Source organism: Mustela erminea, chromosome 13 (assembly GCF_009829155.1).
Source record: "Mustela erminea isolate mMusErm1 chromosome 13, mMusErm1.Pri, whole genome shotgun sequence".
Lineage (NCBI taxonomy): Eukaryota > Metazoa > Chordata > Mammalia > Carnivora > Mustelidae > Mustela > Mustela erminea.
Genome location: NC_045626.1, coordinates 70975061 through 70990714, shown reverse-complemented (window position 1 = coordinate 70990714; position 15654 = coordinate 70975061). Strand labels below are relative to the sequence as shown.

The window sequence follows — 15654 nt, the reverse complement described above, 5'->3', positions numbered from 1 at the left end:
GCTGGCTCAGTTGGTGAAGCCTATGAGTCCTGGTCTCAGGGTTGTGAGTTTGAGCTCCACACTGGGTGTACAGATTTCCTAAAAAATGAAAAAAAAAAAATCAGGAAAAAGAAGTTCCCATTTGCCCCATAGTTACTATGTGTATTACTTTGCCTGAACCCATCAAATTAAACCCAATTTAATTTCATTGTACAGATGAAGAAACAAGCTCCCAGAAGATAAGAGTCAAGAGCTAGGATTCAAACCCAGGTCCAACTAAGCCTACGTTCTTAGGGAGGCTGAACCTATCAAATTAAGTCCCAGCCAAGAAGATTAAACAATTTGTAACTAGGGGCCATTTCCCAGGGCTTGCGTCTTGCCAAACAGAGGCCAGATTTGATGCAAGTCCCTATTTCCAAGGTCTGCACATACAGCTTCACTGTGAACAGGGAGGGATCACTCCCAGGTGTAGTAACCAGGTAAGAAGGTTTCGGGGAAGAGCGGGAATAGAATCGGGACAGTCAGAGAGAAGCTATGTCAGATGTCCCCAAGACCCACCCTAGATGCAGTGACTTTCTAGGAAATATCACTTGACTCCTACTCATGGTATGATGTGTTACAGTGAAAGGATACCCAGACTAGTTCTTGGACACTGGTCACACGTATTCTCTTCCTAGCGTGTGCCAGAATTCCAAACTCCCAGAAGGAAAACAGGTATTCAGCATACACTATATTGTTCCTACAAACAATTTAGGCATGATGGGCCAGTCTTATCAGTTCTGGGAATAAGGAAACTCCCCAAATCCAGATTCCCAGTCAAGGGCTAAGCTTGTCCTCAGGCTTTTCTAAGGATATGCAAACTCAGGACTGCCATGTTAACTTTTTCCTGCACAGAAGCCAAGGCAGGGTTCCCATTATAGCAGAAGGAATTATACAACCAATCATCTACCACTAGAGAGAAAGGCACCTCGATTGCTGACTGGATTTTTCCTGTCTGTGTGGCTGCCACCAAGCCAAGAGGAAGATGCTGCTTTGCTCTGAGTCAAGATAGCAGTCATGCCCCCTAGTGTGTTCAACAGCAGGTGACCAATGCCTTGGATGTAAAGCTTTACTTTGACTAAGAATTTCTTTGGTTCTGTCACTTTATGTGACATGTTGAATATATCAGAGGTGGCTGGATGAAAAATTACAACACACCATTTTTCATTTCCAAGGAGTCCAAGGGGCAAAAGAATAATCAGAAACACATCATCAGACTCCCAAGGGTTAAGGGCTTCAGACAGGAAACAGCACATGGATGATGGGGGCAGGAGCGATGTATGGGGACGGGGTGAGGTCTTCAAGGAAATGGAGTAGGTGCCCCATCTCAAGCTACGGAGGAGATAGTACTAGACCCTTATCGTTGCCATGGAGACTGTGTTGACAGTCTCGTGATTTTTTTCAAGAGAGACGTTAGAATTGAGATTTTAAAAGGATATTTCCCTGGGGCTGCCAGGACTATGGAAGCCCCAAGCAAGATACCTAACTCAGCTGGGGTAAAGGAAGGAACAGAATAGGCTTTGCAGAAGAGGTGATGTGAGAGAGTAAAGTGTCAAAAGAAAGAAAGAAAGCAAAAGAAAGAAAGAGGAAGGAAAGAAGGAAGGAAGGAAGGAAGGAGCATTCACCCAGTGGACTAAGGAAAGAAGAAATCAGGTTACAAATTATATTTGTGATATCCAGTTTTCACACAATCAGACAGAACTGGGTTTCCCATCTAGTGCTTCCTCTAACTCACTGTGTGACATTGAGCAGTTTAGTGTCTGAGTTTCAGTCTTCTTGTCTGTAAAACATGAATGGCCATAGCACCACCCTCAACGATGAGGACATGTAAATGGGACATCAGGAGTGATGAGTATATAAAGGAGGCCACTGTACTCAGCAAATAGTAATAGAAGCACGGAAGGAGATGGGAGCAGAGAGGAAGGGACCTTGGCTTCAACCTGGGGTTAGGGGCAGGGTTATGGATGCTTCCTGTAGACATTTGGCATTTTCAGGTAGATAAGCAGATGTGGCATGCAAGTGAAGAAGAATCCTATTGCTCTGGGCCAGAGAGGAGCTTGAGAGAGAGATAGCCAGGTCAGGAGGAGTAGTACAGTTGACCTTGAACAACACAGGTTTCAGGACTGCGGGTCCACTTATACACAGAAATTTTTCGATATAGTTCAGTACCGTAAATGTATTTTCTCTTCCTCATGATTTTCTTTTTTTTTTTTTAAGATTTTATTTATTTATTTGACAGATAGAGATCACAAGTAGGCAGAGAGGCAGGCAGAGAGAGACAGAGAAGCAAGCTCCCTGCTGAGCAGAGAGCCCGATGCAGGACTCAATCCCAGGACCCCAGGATCATGACCTGAGCCGAAAGCAGAGGCTTCAACCCACTGAGCCACCCAGGCGCCCTTCCTCGTAATTTTCTTAATAATATTTTCTTCTCTCTAGCTTACTTGACTGTAAGAACACGTGTATAATACGTACAGCATTAAAATATGTGTTAATCAACTATTTGTATTATCGGTAAGGCCTCTGTCAATAGTTAGCTATTAGTAGTTAAGTTTTGGGGGAGTCAGGACTCATATGTGGATTTTCTTTCTTTCTTTCTCTCTCTCTCTTTCTTTTTTTAAGATGTTATTTATTTATTGGAAAGGGAGAGAGCAAGAGAGAGCACAAGTGGGAAGAGAGGGAGAAGCAGGATCCCCTCAAGCAGGGCCCCCAATGCGGGGCTCTATCCCAGTACCCTGGGATCACAACCTGAGCTGAAGGCACCAACCCCTATGTGGTTGAAGAGCCACTGGAGTACATGGGTGGCTCAGTTGGCTGAGTGTCTGCCTTGGGCTCAGGCCATGACCCCAGGGTCCTGAGATCGAGCTCTGCGTCCAGCTCGTTGCTCAGCAGGGAGCCTGCTTTTCCCTCCACCTCCGCCCTGACATGTGCTCTCTCTCTGTTAAATAAATAAAATATTTTTAAACGGTTAAAATGGTAAGTTCTATGTATTATTTTTTTTAATGTTTTATTTTTAAGTAATCTCTATACTCAACATAGGGCTCAAACTTACAACCCTGAGATCAAGAGTCACATGGTCTACTGACTGAGCCAGCCTGATGCCCCATTTAATGTATATTTTACCACAATAAGAAAAAAGGGAGAAAGAAAATGTGGTCCTAACTACCAGTTATATGTAAGTGTTGGCTCACTCTCTCTGCTGTTTTTGTATATGTGTGCTTTCATCATTATGATGTTTTATATTCTGTCTGGCTTCCTTAGTTTCAAATTCTCAGAGTAGAGGAAAGCTCACTATAACCCCTATGTATCTCTTATTCACAATAATTACCAACACCCCCTCCAGCATTAGGAAAAAAAAATGGCACATACCACTAGAACCTCCCGGCATATGTTAGAAAGAAGGATGGCATACACCACTAGCAGGCTGGGTGTTTTGTACTGCACATGGACCTAAGCCACCTTGCCCATCCATGGCTATTGGGCTCCTGTTGGGAGGTATCAGAAACCACCAAGAATATTGGGTAGGTCAAAGTTAGCCGCTCTACCGTAACCTTGCTACCAGATTTGCTTTCTACAAGTTGTACTGAGATTTAATTTATGTGCCATAGAGTTCATCTGTCTGAAGTGTATACAGTTAGTGGTTTTAAACCTATTTACAGAGCTATGCAACCATCACCAGGATCTAATTTTAGGACATTTTTGTCATCTCAAAAAGGAATCTTGTGGGTGCCTGGGTAGCTCAGTGGGTTAGGCCGCTGCCTTCGGCTCGGGTCATGATCTCAGGGTCCTGGGATCGAGTCCCGCGTCGGGCTCTCTGCTCAGCGGGGAGCCTGCTTCCCTCTCTCTCTCTCTCTCTCTCTGCCTGCCTCTCCGTCTACTTGTGATTTCTCTCTGTCAAATAAATAAATAAAATCTTAAAAAAAAAAAAAATGGAATCTTGTGCCCTTAGGAGTTCTTACAAACAAAACCATACAATGAGTGGTCTTTTGTGACTGGCTTCTTGCCTTTAGCATAAATGGTACACATTTTGGAGGCACATGGCTGGCTCAGTCAGTGAAGCATGTGACTTTTGATCTCAGGATTGTAGCTTTGAGCCCCACATTGGGTGTTGTAGAGATTACTTAAAAATAAAATCTTTAAGGGGACGCCTGGATGGCTCAGTTGGTTGGGCGGCTGCCTTCGGCTAGGGTCCTGATCCCAGGGTCCTGGGATGGAGTCCCACATCGGGCTCCTTGCTCGGCAGGGAGCCTGCTTCTCCCTCTGCCTCGGCCTGCCTCTCTGTCTGCCTGTGCTCACTATCTCTGACAAATAAATAAATAAAATCTTTTTTAAATAAAATAAAATCTTTAGGGACATCTGGGTGGCTCGGTCCATTAAGCAACTGCCTGAAGCTTGGGTCATGATTCCAGGGCCCTGGGATCTAGTCTCACATCAGGGGACTAGATCCCAGGAAGCAAGAAGCCTGCTTCTCCCTCTGCCTGCTATTCCCCTTGCTTGTGCTCTCTCTCTATCTGACAAATAAATAAATAAAAATCTTAAAAAAAAATCTTTAAATCAATAAATAAATGTCTGTATGTACGCATTTTTGTGTAGACATATATTTTCATATTTCTTGGATCTATGCCTAGGAGTAGAATTGCTGGGTCATATGGTCCCTATACGTTTAATCTGTTGATAAACTGCCAAACTGTTTTCCAAAGTGCTTGTACTACTGATATTCTTATCACAGTATATAAAGTTTCCAATTTCTCCATATCCTTGGCAACACTTGCTACTGTCTTTTTAATTTTAGCTGTTCTAGTAGGTGGCAAAGTGATATCTCACTGTAGTTTTGCTTTTTTTTTTTTTTGAGATGGGGGGAGAGAGAGTGTGAGCAAGTGATGGGGGCAGGGAAAATAGAGAGGGAGAAAGAGAAGGAGCCCAGTCTCTGTACTGGACCCAGAGATATTGACCTGTGCCCAAATCAAGAGTCAGGTGCTTAACCGACTGTATCACTGCATCTTCATTTGCTACTAATCACTGTAGTCTTCATTTGAATTTCTGACTCATGATGTTGCACATATTATCTCATATTTACTAGCCATTTATAAATCTTTTCTGAAGTAATGTCTGTTCTTATCCTTTACCCTTTTAAAAACTGGGTTGTCTTTTTACTATCGAGTTAATTTTTCAGCTATGGTAATACAATTCCTTTATTGGATAGACAGCTCGGAAATATTTTCTCCTATTTTGTGAGTTATCTTCTCACTTTCTTGATGATGTCCTTTGAACCACAAAAGTATTTAATGTTGATGAGGTCAATTCACCTGTCTTCTTTTTTGTTACTCTATTTTTGGTGTTGCAGCTAAGAAAGTATTACCTAACCCAAGGTTACAAATATCTACCCTTGCATTTTCTTCTAAGAGTTTTATACTTTTAGCTCTTACATTTATGTCCATACTCCATTTTGAGTTCGTTTTTGTATATGGTGTTAGGCAGGGATCTAACCTCATTCTTTTGCATGTGGCTATCCAATTACTCCAAAATCATTATTGAAAAGTTTGTTCTTTCCCCCTATTGAATTGTCTTGGCATCCCTGTTGAGAATCAGTTGATCATAAATGTATGGGTATATTTCTGAATTCTTAATTCTATCCCATTGATCTACACATCATCCTCATGTCTGTATGACATTGTTTTGGGATTGGAAAATGTGTTGAGAAGCTAGAGCCAGTGTACTAAATTAAGAAAATGCAGATTTATGACCTGGTGAATGAGGGGACACAAACCATCCACAGAGGATCAGTAAGTAGCTTTCTCAACATCTGAGCTCCCAGTTTGGGGAAGTGAAAACCATGCGGTTGTCATGATTGAACGCACAGTTTCAATGCATACACACACAAAGGAAGTCAAGTCACAGGATCTATTACTTACAGATCCCAGAAGCCGGGTGGCAGGTGAGAAAGGCATGAGATGTATGGAGAGGTGGCCAACACAATGAGCTAGAGAAAGAGTGCTTTTCTGTTCCATGAGTGAGCAGGAGATAGAGAACAAGGTAGCAAGCATCTATTACTTATAAGGTGTTTGTCACTAACTTCGTGGGCTTAAAGGCACAGATTTAAGTCCAACAAGATTGCCCTTATTTCAGATGTCAGCCTCAAGTGGGGTCCTCAGGTCATCCATACTTATGACAGACAGGCTATGAATTCAAGAGGTTCCCATGGCCCCTCTTAGAATCAACAGTTCACTAGAATGGTTCACATAACTCAAAACAAAGTTATATTTGTGACTACAGTTATATGAAGGATACAAATAAAGAGACACATAGCACAAGATCTGGGAGGATGCTAAACAGAGCTTCTCTAAGACCTCACCCTATGGAAACCTAGGGCATGCCACCATCCCAGGCACATCAGTGTGTTCACCAACCAAGAAGCTCTACTGAGCTTTGGTGTCCAAAGTTGTTTTGGGGGGTTATTTATAAATATCATTGACTGAATATTGGCCATGTGGTTAAATTCCATCTGCAGCCTCCCTCCCTTTGCTGGTGGCTGGGCTGGCTCAAAGTCCCCATCTTCTAATCACAGAGTTGGGTCTTTCTAGTGACCAGCCCCCATCTGGAGTAATCTCATTCATTAGCATAAACTCAGGAGTGATCCAAGATGCTCAAGAATAACAAAGACACATTTACTGTTCAGGAGAGTCCAAGGATTTAGAGCATCCTTCCAGGTGCACCTGGGTGGCTCAGTGGGTTAAGTGTCTGACTTTGGCTCACGTCATGATCCCACGGTCCTGAGATGGAGACGTCTCCCTCTGCCACTCCTCTTGCTTGTGTTCCCTCTCTTGCTGTCTCTCTGTCAAATAAATAAATAAAATGTTTTTTAAAAACTTTAAAAATCTTAAAAAAAAGAAAAGAATCAAATCTGGGATGCTGTCTTGAGTATGGAAGGTGAAGGGTTCATGAGATTTTTATACTTTACTAATGCCAGGGTAAAGACACCTCTAAACCAATTCTAGTTAATCCACATATTTTATTTTATTTTTATTTATTTTTAGTTTTTAGTTTTTTTAATCCATACATTTTAATTAGCAATAATCAGCCTCAGATAAACCTCATTGGCTACAAAACTGCCTGCCACTGTGCAAAGCTTAATCCATACATTTTAAACATCACTCATAGTATCAATGGAAAAACTCATTCTAATGTCAGTTATGTTAATGAGCAGAAACCTCTAGGGTTCAGAAGAGTGAAAGATAGCTGAAGCACTTGTAGGAGTTGCTTTTTTTTATTTTTTAAGTGGGCTCGACATCTAATGTGAGGCTTGAACTCATGACCCTGAGATCCAGATCATAAGTCACATGCTCTACTGACAAAGCCAGCCAGGCACCCAAAGGAGTTGCCTTTGATTAAATCTCCTTGCTACCCCAGGAGTGTGTATGTGGTAAGGGAGGGGCATACCAGCCCTGCGGTGGACCAAAGCCAAAACACATGTTCTATCACACCGTGCAGAAATAATACAAAGAAAATTGTAGACTACATCGCAGTGTTATGCAGGCAAACATCTCTGGGTAAAACTTTATTAACAAACCCAAGTGGTTTTTTGTTGTTGTCTGTTTATATTTTAAAGATTTTTTAATTTATTGGACAAAAAGAGAGAGAGAGAGCAGAAGTAGGCAGAGCCACAGGCAGAGGGAGAGGTAAAAGCAGGCTTCCCGCTGAGCAGGGAGCGGGAAGTGGGGCTCCATCCCTGGTGCTGGGATCATGACCTGAGCCAAAGGCAGACGCTTAACCAACTGAGCCACCCAGGCGCCCCTGTTTGTTTGTTTGTTTGTTTGTTTTTAAACACATGTGAGAACTGTGAAAAACAAATTAAATGAATAACTAAGAATGTGTACAATAGCCCATTGTTCCTTGGGACAATCCAAGGGAGGTGCTTCACTGCTCAGACCCATTGCTTATTTGTTCTGCCCCAGTCATGGGCATCAAGGAAATCAAGGAAACTTGTGGGCATTCTCATTGACATTAACCCCAAAGAGCTGTATGAAAATCCCTAATTTCATGTTTTCAAGCCTACTCTTGGCAGAATACATTCCATAAGGTACTTCAAGAGTTTAACATAAGACCATGTGTCATTTCATTCCCTCTTCTGGCTCCAAAAGCACCACAAACATTTAATATACTAGAAAGGTCTGTTTGGATGCAAAAGATGGCAAGTGTTACCAGAGAGAATCACAAATGTACACAAGAATTTGGAGGTGAGTGAGAAGAGCTGAGAGAAATTCAATAGAAAACAGAAGAAAATCCAAACTGCTGGATGCAGACATCAGGTGGGGAGTGGGAAGAGATGAAGGTGAAGGTAGGAAGGGGAGGGATCCTGAAGGAACTGGAGTCTGGTAAGGAGGCTAAGCCTCCATGAAGACCAATAGGGAGTCATGGAAGGTTTTAGAGCAGGGGAGGAACACATCAGGATGGCATGTTGGACGAATAACCTCTGTCTGTGCCATACTTAACAGGCTGGAGGAGCAAGAGTTGAGTAGGGAGACTAGCTAGGATATTCCAGCAAGAAAGAGATCACGGAGCCTATGGGGTCATGGTGATACTGATATTCTCAGTTTTGGGCAGTCCTACTTGCTTAGGTGAGGAAGCTGCCACACGCTGGGAGTGTGCTTATCACACAGGTTTAATAGTATCTGCCACGTCCCTTCTCTTCTGCTCTAGGTTCCCTTCTTTTTTTTTTTTTTTTTAAGATTTTATTTATTTATTTGACAGAGAGAAATCACAAGTAGATGGAAAGGCAGGCAGAGAGAGAGAGAGAGGGAAGCAGGCTCCCTGCTGAGCAGAGAGCCCGATGCGGGACTCAATCCCAGGACCCTGAGATCATGACCTGAGCGGAAGGCAGTGGTTTAACCCACTGAGCCACCCAGGCTCCCTCTAGGTTCCCTTCTTGATGTTGACCTGAGAAGCCACGTGTAGATGCCTCATCACCACTACCAGTGCTCACCACAACCGTGCCAATGTCCAGACGACACAGCTGGTCAACTAATAATTAACAAAGAAGAAAGCAGACAGGGGACCTAGACTAAAGGAGACTGGAGAGACAAGGAAACATAATGCACTGCTGAATTATGATGCCATCAAATCAACTATAAAAAAAGCTTTTAAGGGGCACCTAGGTGGCTCAGTGGGTTAAGCCGCTGCCTTCAGCTCAGGTCATGATCCCAGGGTCCTGGGATCGAGTCCCGCATCGGGCTTTCTGTTCAGCAGGGGGCCTGCTTCCCTTCCTCTCTCTCTGCCTGCCTCTCTGCCTACTTGTGATCTCTCTCTGTCAAATAAATAAAATCTTTTTTAAAAAAATAATAATTAAAAAAAAACCTTTTAGGGACATTTTGGAAAATGTGATTACTGATTAGGTGATTTTTTTAAAACATATTTTTTATTTATTTGACACAGAGAGAGGTATCACATGTAGTCAGAGAGGCAGGCAGAGAGGGGAGGAAGCAGGCTCCCTGCTGAGCAGAGAGCCTGCTGTGGGGCTCGATCACAGTCCCCTGAGATCATGACCTGAGCCGAAGGCATCGGCTTAACCCACTGAGCCACCCAGGTGCCCCTGATTAGGTGATTTTAAAAAATTATTAATTGTGGTGACACCTGGGTGGCTTAGTCAGTTAAGTGTCTGCCTTTGGCTCACGTCATGATCCCAGGTCCTGGGATGGAGTCCCACATCTGGCACCTTGCTAAGTAGGGAGTCTGCTTCTCCCTCTGCCGGCTGTTCCCACTGCTTGTGCTTTCTCGTCTTTCTCTCTGACAAATGAATAAATAAAATCTTTTTAAAAAATTATTAATTTTGTTAGGTGTGATAATAGCATTGTGGTTTTTTTTTTCTTAAGTATTTGTTAGAGATCAATACCAAAACATTCACAGATAAGACATTATTCTGGGATTTGCTTTAAAATAATCATGAAGGGGCACCTGGGTGGCTCAGTGGGTTGAGCCTCTGCCTTCGGCTCAGGTCATGATCCCAGGGTCCTGGGATCAAGCCCTGCATCGGGCTCTCTGCTCAGTAGGGAGCCAGCTTCCCCTCCTCTCTCTGCCTGCCTCTTTGCCTACTTGTGATCTCTCTCCCTCTGTCAAATAAATAAAATCTTAGGAAAATAAAATAAAATAATCATGAAAGGGACGCCTGGGTGGTTCAGTCAGTTAAGGGCCTGCCTTCAGCTCATGTCACGATGACTGAGTTCTACATCAGGCTCCTTGCTCAGCAGGGAGCCTGCTTCTCCCTTTGCCTGCCACTCTCCGGGCTTGTGCTCTCCCTCTCTCTCATTGTGACAAATAAATAAATAAAATCTTAAAGAAAAGAATCATGAAAAACACCCATGACCTGACACAGTATTTCCAATATACATATTATAGCCCTTTATTATCTTCATATGCAGTTTTTTCATACCTCTAGCCATAGTATTTCCATACTTTTATGATCTAAACATTAATGAATAAATGCTGCTTCTGAGAAGGTGCCACACGTTTGGAATGTTAGTGGCAACATCTGACCGTGCAGTGTTTACCCCATCCTCGATAAGAGAGGATCCTGCCATTTTTAAGTTATTTAATTCCTTAGGGATTGTGATGGTTCATTTTATGTGTCAAGTTGACTAGGCTAAACAAAGCCCAGGTAGCTGCTAAAACACTGTTTCTGAATATGTCTGCGAGGGTGTTTCCAGAAGAGATTAGCATTTGAATAGATGACCAAAGTAAAGCAGATGGCCCTCCAGAGTGAGTGGGTATCATGCAATCCAGGGAGGACCCAGACTGAACAAAAAGGCCCAGGAAGGGGGAACTAACTGGCTCTGCTCGAGCTGTAACATCCATCTTCTTCTGCCCGTGAACAAAAACATGCTCCTGGTTCTCAGGCTTTCAGACTCAGTGGAGATTTCCACTATCAACTCCCTAATTCACATGCCTTAGGACCCAGCTGACTTATATCACCAGCTTTCAGGGTTCTCCAGCTCACAAACAGAAGTGACTTGGGACTTCTCAGTCTCCATAAGCATGTGACTCAGTTCCCATAATAGATTTCCTCTTAAGTATATATCTTATTGGTTCTGTTTTTCTGGAGAACCCTGACTCATAGAGGGATCTTCCCTCAAATATGCATTCTGGGGGCGCTCAACAGCAAAGAATATTTCCATTTGCTGTGGAAAGCCATGATTGTGATCCTGGCTTTGGAATCACACAAATCTAAAACCATCAATAGTAACTGTGAGACCTTGAGACATCTCAGCCTCTTATTCTGCAAAGGAGTGCTACTGACGCCAAAATACTGAGTTTTGGTGAAACTGACAAAAAGTAGAACACTTAGCACAGTGTCTGGTATAGTTAATGGTCAGGAAATGCTTGCAGCTAGTGTTAATTGCTTCTCATCTTCTTTAACCCTGTGTCTTAGTCTGGTCAGGCTTTATATAACAAATGCTATAAATAACAGAGAATTGTTTCTCATGGTTCTGGAGACTGAGAAATCTGAGAGTAAGGTGCCAGCAGAACCTGTGTCTGGTAACAACCTTCAAAATAAAAAGTGCCAAGTGCACCCCAAGTCCCTCTATTCCTGTTGGGTCTGTAATTGACTGTGAATGGTAAGGCATGAGAGCTCCTGCCAAAACCTCCCAACTCCATTTTTTATGATTTCCCATGACTGGTTTGCACACAACCCATTTTCTCCTTCAAAGAGGGCCCTCGCTTCCCTGTGTCCTCACCTGGTATAAGCGCCAAGGGAGTTATCTTGAGTCTTCCAAAAGGGCGTTAATCCCATTCATGAATCCCGTAGGCTCCACCTTCTAATACCAATACAATCGGGATTAGGATTTCAACATTTGAATTTGGTGGGCAGTGGGGGTAGAGGGGTAACACAAATAACTGACCGGACAGATGCTTAACCAGCTGGGCCACCCAGGAGCCCCCCAAAATAAAATTAAAAAAAAAAAAAAAAAGAACCAAAAACACTTATCCTTTGACTATAAAATATCACGTATTCCTTGGAAAAGAACAAAAGCCTGAAATTTACAGCCTTAGAGTATAAGTTCTGATAACCCCACCTCTCATGAGTCATTGCCATCAATATTTTGGTTTATGTCTTTTCTGACAGAGGGGATGAAGGTTAATACTTTTGTATTAATATCCTAAGAAGGTTGTTTCTTGCTTATTTATTTATTTATTTGAGGGGCACCTGGGTGGCTCAGTTGGTTAAATGTCTGCCTTTGGCTCAGTTCATGATCTTGGAGTCCTGGAATCAAGCCCTGCATTGGGCTCCCTGCTCAGTGGGGGGACTGCTTCTCCCTCTCCCTCTGCCTGCTGCTCCCCTTGCCTGTTCTCTCCTGCTCTCTCTCTGTCAAACAAAAATTTTTTAAAAGATTTATTTATTTGGGAGGGAGAGACAGAACAGAAGGAGAGGGAGAAGCAGACTCCTCGCTGCACAAGGAGCCCACCTTGGGGCTCAATCCCAGTAACCTGAGATCATGATGTGAGCAGAAGGCAGAGGCTTAACTGAGGGAGCAACCCAGGTGCCCCTCTTGCTAAATTCTATTAACCGATGGCGATTAATTAGGTAGACAAATTACTTATCCTCTCGTTTTAGTTTTATCACCTTTATATAGAAAAATATATATACATGGGGTCCAGTTATGAGAGTAAAATGAGAAAATGTGGAGATCTGTATGTGTTATGTGATGTTTTGGAATAAGGTGAGGTTTGGTTGGGTGAGGTCCTGAACTGAAGGCCAAGAAAGAATTCTTGAGATGTCTTTGGTGCAAAATGATGGTTTTATTAAAGTAGGGGGACAGGACGCGTGGGCAGAAAGGGCTGCTGCACTGGCTGATTATATACTTGGGAGCTGGGGGTAAGGAAAAAGGGAGGGTTTTTTTTTTTTTTTTCAAAGATTTTATTTATTCATTTGACAGAGATCACAAGTAGGCAGAGAGGCAGGCAGAGAGAGAGGAAGGGAAGCAGGCTCCCCGCTGAGCAGAGAGCCTGACTCAGGGCTCCATTCCAGGACCCTGAGATCATGACCTGAGCCAAAGGCAGAGGCTTTAACCTACTGAACCACCCAGATGCCCCAAAAGGGAGGTTTTTAAAAGAATTTCTGTATGCTAGGGAGAAAAAGCTACGAGATATTGGAGGTCTTGCCATGTCAGGTTAAGGTTGTTCCTCCCTCTAGTAAAGCATTCAGCTGAGAGTTTCCTTCTGGAAGTTAGGTTACTAATAAGAATGCCATATATATATACATATGTATATATATATATATCTCATTAAGACATTTTGTAAAATGAGGAAGAATCCTGTCTACAGGACCATAATTTCTATAAGGTAACCATTTGTTTCTCCCTTCCCTTAGCTTTAGGGCAGCCAGGAGTACCTGAGGAATGATCCACAGATCCCACCTGGGGGAGGGGGTGTTGCTGGGTGGTAACTTGTGCTTTGCCCTCAGCTTGCCTCCTGCTCCCTCATCAGTATACACTAGCACACAGATGTATATGTGCACATGTTACTGAACGACCTATCATAGCCACTAACTCAGAAAATGAACTAGTGAGCCTTGGCACAATGCCCAGCCGACTGCTCCATCCCAGGGAATCCCAGATGGGCTGGACAAATCAAAAGCACAGCTCCTGGTTGGGTTTGCCAACACCTTTGCTAAACCAACTCAGATAAATTTGTAACAAGTGAAGCCCGATCTCTCAAAAGACAAGGGTTGGGAAAGGAGAGAGAAATTTACTTTGGTGGAGGTGGTTGACTCAAGCTTTAACAAATGGCCTCTTTGCCTGCAAGCCGGACACCTAGACTTTTACAGGGATGTAAGAGAACAGGCAGGGGCGCCTGGGTGGCTCAGTGGGTTAAGGCCTCTGCCTTCAGCTCAGGTCATGGTCCCAGGGTCCTGGGATCGAGCCCCACATCCGGCTCTCTGCTCAGCGGAGAGCCTGCTTCCTCCTCTCTCTCTGCCTGCCTCTCTGCCTACTTGTGATCTCTCTCTCTCTCTTTGTAAATAAATAAATTAAAAAAAAAAAAAGAGAACAGGCAGACAGGGAGTGATCACGGCTGGGGTTTGTTCAGCCCACCATCAAGGACACAGAAGGTATGAGGTGTGGCCTTCTACGCATTCACTTGCTATGGGGGCTCTTCGGAACTGGCAGTTGCAATGTTGTAGTTCTCAAAGCCTCAAGAAAGAGCAATGAGGGGCGCCTGGGTGGCTCAGTGGGTTAAGCCTCTACCTTCGGCTCAGGTCATGATCCCAGGGGCCTGGGATCGAGTCCCACATAGGGCTCTCCGCTCAGCAGGGAGCCTGCTTCTCCTCATCTCTCTGTCTGTCTCTCTGCCTATTTGTGATCTCTCTCTCTGTCAAATAAATAAATAAAATCTTTAAAAAAAAAAAAAAAGAAAGAGCAATGAGAAATAACCGTTGGGGTCTGTAATTGCACAAGATAGCTCTTGCGTGCACACATATACCCACACAAGTAAGAAAAAAAGACTAGAAGTGATGAGGGAGCAGAAGGCAAGCTGAGGACAAAGGACAAGCTGACACCTTGCAACTACCCACCCCCCCACACCCAGGGGTGGAGTTCGTGTGACTTTCTTCTAGGATACTCCCATCTATCTTAAGGTTAATCCTTTGCTCCAGAGAAAACAACCTTAGCTTGACAATAGTCAGGCCTGCAGTATCCCAGGGGTCTTCTCTAGCATCTGAAAGTTCTTTTGGACACCTCTCTAAATCCTGGCGGGGGTAGGTGCCCAAAGCCCAAGTATATAGTCAGCCATTCCTCACAAGACCAGTGCAGCCGCTCTGCCCATGGGTACTGTTTCTGTGCTTTAATAATATCACCTTTTTTGCACCAAAGAGGTCTCAACAATTCTTTCTTGGCGGTTGGCTTTGAACCTCACCAACATTCCAAAACTACATTAAGAAGGATATTCATAGGGGTGCCTGGGTGGCTCAGTGGGTTAGGCCTCTGCCTTCGGCTCGGGTCGTGATCTCAGGGTCCTGGGATCGAGCCCCGCATGGGTCTCTCTGCTTGGCAGGGAGCCTGCTTCCCCCTCTCTCTCTGCCTGCCTCTGCCTACTTGTGATCTCTGCCTGTCAAACAAATAAATAAATAATAAATAAAATCTTAAAAAAAAAAAAAGAAGAAGGATATTCATATAATGGACCTTCCTGTGGGATAGTATGAAGGCTTTTTTTTTTTTCTTCTGTGTATTTTAGCACCATGTCCAATTATTTTCTACTAGACTGTGTTAGTTTGTTTTTTTTCTTAAAGATTTTATTTCATTCATTTGAGAGAGAGAGAGAGAATGAGCAGGGGGAGAGGCAAAGGGGAAGAGGCAGAGGGAGAAGAAGCAGGCTCCCCACTGAGCCAGAAGCCTGATGTGGGGCTTGATCCCAGGACCCTGTGATCATGACTCTAGCCAAAGGTAGACATTTAACCATCTGAGCCACACAGATGCCCCTAGACTATAAGTTTTATAACCAAAAATATTATTTTTTCTAAAAATATAACAGATAAGATTAGTCATCAAGAAAACAGAGTCAGGAGGGTATTGTCTCGAGGTCTGGGGTGCCTGGGTGGCTGGGTTAAGTGTCTGCTTTGGCTCAGTCACGATCTCACGGTCCTGGGAGTGAGCG

General features: G+C 43.6%; 1 protein-coding gene and 1 long non-coding RNA gene across 4 annotated transcripts in view; one reads left to right on the top strand and one right to left on the bottom strand.

Annotated features, from left to right (window-relative positions):
• Positions 1-9179, top strand: part of HSCB (HscB mitochondrial iron-sulfur cluster cochaperone) — a 29537-nt gene extending 20358 nt beyond the window's left edge. The window contains exons 6-7 of one of the 2 annotated variants that reach the window (XR_004278366.1): positions 5696-5798; positions 8930-9179. Coding sequence is in view for 1 of the 2 variants with exons in the window: in XM_032311654.1 (XP_032167545.1) it covers positions 8930-8967 (38 nt within the window). In the remaining variant the exon portion in view is untranslated. The remainder of the gene's footprint in view (positions 1-5695; positions 5799-8929) is intronic. The other variant, XM_032311654.1, reaches the window with a different exon arrangement.
• The window catches only part of LOC116572503, a 32185-nt gene that overhangs the window by 10995 nt on the left and 5536 nt on the right, over positions 1-15654 (bottom strand). Inside the window, exons 2-3 of one of the 2 annotated variants that reach the window (XR_004278367.1) lie at positions 11742-11822; positions 6821-6847 (exon numbers count right to left, since the gene is read on the bottom strand). This is a non-coding gene — a long non-coding RNA (uncharacterized LOC116572503). Of the gene's footprint in view, positions 1-6820; positions 6848-11741; positions 11823-15654 lie in introns of those variants that run through there. The other variant, XR_004278368.1, reaches the window with a different exon arrangement.